At 36.6% G+C, this 5,004-nt stretch overlaps 1 protein-coding gene across 1 annotated transcript; it reads left to right on the plus strand.

Moving 5' to 3' along the window:
- The first annotated feature begins 3,842 nt into the window (after positions 1-3,842).
- On the plus strand, positions 3,843-4,790 carry LOC122696767 (olfactory receptor 5V1-like). The gene has a single exon (XM_043906913.1). The coding sequence runs from the start codon at positions 3,843-3,845 to the stop codon at positions 4,788-4,790; it is 948 nt and encodes a 315-aa protein (XP_043762848.1).
- The last annotated feature ends 214 nt before the right edge of the window (positions 4,791-5,004 follow it).

Below are 5,004 nucleotides of genomic sequence, written 5' to 3' on the forward strand. Positions count from 1 at the left end.
TGAATTCTTTTAATAAGAGACAAGTCATTCAGTCCATGACAGTGAAAAGGTAAAAATCCTACTGGATGATAAAAGAGTTTGGCATGATTTGGCATAAATGACTATGATCAAATTCATATTATGTGAGAAACAAAGACATGAAATAAATTTGTTTAGTCCAGAGTCAAAAGTTTCATATAGCAAAGTCCTTCATGAAGAAGAGAGACCAAACTTTACCTGTGGTTTCAGAACTCAGACCTAAAACCAAATATGTGAAAAAACAATAATAATATCTATCATTCATTGTTATTTTTATGTACTACACATTAGGTTAAATACTAAATGCATTACCTCATTTAATGTCACAATTTTCTGATGAGAAAGATATCATTATTTTCATTTAGGGAGGAAGAGCTTTATAATTCATTCATGGTCACACAGCTAGTAAGTGGGTGGAATAGCTGCATTTTTTGTGTTCACACAGCTGGTAGGTGTAACCATTCTTCCAGTAATAGAACACAGTGACCAGGGACTTCCCTGATGATCCAGTGGCTAAAAGTCCTTGTTCCCAATGCAGGGGGCCAGGGTTTGATCCCTGGTCAGGGAACTAGATACTACATGCTGCAACTTGATCCCATATGCCACAACTAAAACGTGGCTCAGCCAAAAAAACCCCACAATGATAAAAATTTTTTTCTAATACTTGGATTTGTCTAAAGATGGAATAGCCTCCCTTTGCAGAGTTTATATCTCCCACCAATACAGTATACAATTTTAGATTGGATTATCACCTTGCAAAATATAGGGCTTGCCTGGTGGCTCAGATGGTAAAGAATGCTCCTGCAATGCTAGAGACTTGGTTCAATCCCTGGATTGGGAAGATCCCTTGGAGGAGGGCATGGCAACCCACTCCAGTATTCTTGCCTGGAGAATCCCCATGGACAGAGAAGCCCGGTGGGTGACAGTCCATGGAGTTGCAAAGAGTCGGACACGACAGCAACTAAGAACAGCACAGCAAAATATCTATATAGGGTATTTCGGTGGCCGGACTAGATGACTTTTAAAGGCTCCTTCCCAACTGGAGCTGGAATTCCCATTCTGTATGTTCCATAAGAGATGATCCAAAATACCGCATTGAATTTTCAGCACCAAGTACCGTGCCTTAGACTCAGTAATGCTCACTAATTATATAAATAGCCACAGTTAGCCCTGACTTTGATTTCAGTGTGGGAGAGGAGATGGATAGTGGTGGTACAGCAGATAAAAGCCTAAAGAAAAGGTTTTCTCAAGATTTCTACCTTTTTCATGATTTTTCAATTAATATGTGCAGTGTTATCATTTCTAGAGAATTCATTAATTAAAGGGAAATATTCTATTGTAGAGTTTTTCCTTCGCTTATCTGAACACTCTACAAAAACACCAACATAGGGTCCAGTAACACCAAACTAACCATTCTCCAAAATGGAGCTTTTCCAAAACAAGTTTCTCATTTGTATATACTGGATAAAATGGTCAGATGATCCACAGAAAGGTTTGTTGTGTAAATGAATTCATATTAAACCTTTCACTTTAATATTTATAATAATTCTGAAAGCCAGTTTATACTTTAGCTTAGTTCTAGTACTGAACTCTTGGGATTACTATTTCTCTGTCTTCCATTCAGTTGTCCACTGAGATGGAATTCAGCCAAGTACTGCCACCTGTAGACTAACTCATGAGGAATTTTCTTCATGGAAAGCTTATTTTTCATGATACTGAAATGATGCAGGGGAACCAGGAAATTAAATAGAAATAAAATAATTTACATTTACTAAATGTATTTAATCTCATAATTTTTTGAAACAAGACTCTCAGTCTTAATCTCAGTTTCATTAATATTTCCTTGATATTTGTTCTTTGGGTCTTAAACCAAAACATATTTCTAGGGTGTGTTTTGGAAACAGTTTGGCCAACCTAGGGGGAAAAAGCTAAATAATTAGAAATAAAAAGTTACTGATTATTACCATGGATACTATGTTGCTTTTTTACTTTTTTTTTTTTTTTACTATTTTTTATTTTGACAATTTTAAGCATATAATATATACAAAATTTTATCCTATGTCCAAGAGATCCAAGTTTTAAATTATCCTTTATTTTGTGTGGAAATGTTTATAAATTTGATCTTTGTCATAAGTATCTCTGAGTTGAAGTAATTCAAACTTTTCATGGATCTGGAAAAAACAGAAATGGGAAAAGACAATGGGCTTATGTCTCATCAAAGCCAATGCTGTCCCAGCAATATTTTACTCAGTGTTTTATTTCAAATTTACTCTTTGAGTTGTAATATGCTATGATCATAGTATACTTAATTTACTGAGATCACTAATTGTGACATCACATTGCCAAAACTACTGATGACAAATTGATTTTTAAACATTTTTGATTCTTCATCATTCTAAGCAATCAGAATGGATCACTGGTCAAACTAAAACTGTTACTTTTACATCATAATATATAAATATTTTTCTGGAATTTTGGAGACAGAGAGTTTATAATAATTTTACATATGACTCAGGGCTTCCCCTGTGGCTCAGCTGGTAAAGAATCTGCCTGCAATGCAAGAGACCTGGGTTCAATCCCTGGGTTGGGAAGATCCCCTGGAGAAGGGAACGGCTACCCACTGCAGTATTCTGGCCTGGAGAATTCCATGGATTTTATAGGCTGTGGAGTTGCAAAAAGTCAGATATGACTGAGTGACTTTCAAATGACTCAACAGGGAACCAGAAAATTAACTCAACAGGGAACCAGAAAATTAAAATGATCTCCCCATGTTCAAACAGCTAGTGGATTATAGAACTGAGGAGGGAACCCAGGTATTCTGACTTGTTGTGAGAAGTATTCTCTTGTTTGTTTCATGTTTTCTCTGATCGGCTAAGGTTGCTGTTGGTGACCATACTAGTTATGGTCAGAAGAGAGAGAAGTTTGACTTCAAAATTTCCTGCCCTGAATGCAGATACAGGACTTAGTGACTAAACCACCACCACCATCACGATATTTGAGGCTAAAAAGAGACAAAGTTATTATTTAAAATTTTTATTTATTTACTTGGTCTTGCTTTTACAGCAGTGAAATCTCCAAATCCTAATCACTGGAGCACCAGGGAAATTGTATGACAAAACTTAGAGCACTGGAGAGTGGTTTCAATAACTAATTCCATTGATAACATTGTCATCTTCAAGTCTTAGTGTCATGGTTTGTAAGAGTCTGTTCCAGGACATGCTTACTAGTGTCAACTATTGTTTTTTAAGATAAAATTTTATCAAAGTACATGGTATCACATTCTGGAACTATCTTGTTTTTGGAATTTTCTATTCCACTTTCATTTTCTTAAAATATAACTTAAATAAAAACCATAAAAAGCAATCTCTAAATGTGCAAGGAAGACAAGGAGGCATCACAAGGAGAAACTCAAATAACCCCACAACTCTTGAAACAAATTACATGATGGATATTCACCAGTCATGTCTAAGACACAACGAGGTGCTAGGAAACGGGCTTGCCAAGACATATTTATAGAAATAGCTCTTATGCTGCACATAGACTTTTAAAATATTTACTTTTTCCTGTAAAGGTGTTGCTGATATTCTGTAAGAGATGCGTCCCATAGGAAAAGTTTAAATGTGTGTGTCGAGGGCTTATGTGATGATTGCAGTACAATACTGTAACTTGTCATGGATTCTAAATTTGAGTGTTTTTTCCTGATATTTTCTGATGATTATTTTATCTATAAAGTTATATATTCTTGTTTTGTAGATTACTGCTGTTGCAGCACATGAATACTGCAGTTTGTACTGCTTCTTTCTCAATTTCCGAGAGAAAACATCATGGAAGGAGAAAATCACACTCTGTCTGAATTTATCATCTTAGGATTCTCTGACCTAAACAATGTGCAGTTTTTATTCTTTACCATCTTTCTTATGATCTATCTCTGTACCCTGGGAGGAAATATTTTCATTATTTTGGTAACATTGATCGATATACGACTCTATACCCCCATGTATTTTTTTTTAAGGAATCTGGCCTTTCTTGATATCTGTTATACCACCACTAATGTCCCCCAGATGATGGTGCATCTCCTATCAAAGAAGAAAAGTATTTCCTACGGGGGCTGTGTGGCTCAACTTTTGGCATTCCTTTTCTTTGTGGGGGTAGAGTGTCTCCTCCTGGCAGCCATGGCATATGATCGTTACATTGCAATCTGTAAACCTTTAAGGTATTTGGTTATTATGAACAAGGTCCTATACAGCCAGTTAGCAGCCTTCTGCTGGACTGGTGGTTTCCTCAACTCAGTGGTGCACACAGTACTGACATTCTGCCTGCCCTTCTGTGGCAACAACAAGATTAATTATTTCTTCTGTGACATCCCCCCTTTGCTGATCTTGTCTTGTGGTGACACTTTTGTCAATGAGCTGGTGTTACTCATTGTTGGGGTCTTCATTGGATGGGCTCCTTTCCTAGGTATCATCCTTTCCTACCTCTACATTATCTCCACCATCTTGAGGATCCGCTCCTCAGAGGGGAGGCAAAAGGCCTTTTCTACCTGTGCCTCCCACCTGGTCATTGTCCTTCTCTACTACGGCAGCTCTATCTTCACATATGTGCGGCCCATCTCATCTTACTCATTGGCAAAAGACCGGCTGATCTCAGTACTGTACAGTGTGGTCACCCCCATGCTAAACCCCATCATTTATACTTTGAGGAATAAGGATATCAGAAAGGCCCTGAGAACTGTGGGAGAAAAAGTAGCAACTTTCAAACTTCATTTCCCTTGAAGTGTAGTGTTTATTTTTCTCTCATGATAAATATAGAAAATTCTCTGTTGTACCCATGCAACTGTTTTTTTCATGCCAACATTATTGATTTCAATGATAAATGGGTCAAAATGTTAATAGATTAATCTGGGTAAAGGATTAATGGATTTTGGGGGTTCTTTTCTTATTCCTGAAATGCTTCTGTATATTCTATATATTTGAAACTATATATAAA

Source organism: Cervus elaphus, chromosome 7 (genome assembly GCF_910594005.1).
Source record: "Cervus elaphus chromosome 7, mCerEla1.1, whole genome shotgun sequence".
Classification (NCBI taxonomy): domain Eukaryota; kingdom Metazoa; phylum Chordata; class Mammalia; order Artiodactyla; family Cervidae; genus Cervus; species Cervus elaphus.

Coding starts and splice junctions, on each gene's coding strand:
- LOC122696767 (XM_043906913.1), top strand. CDS start 3,843: ATGGAAGGAGAAAATCACACTCTGTCTGAATTTATCATCTTAGGATTC.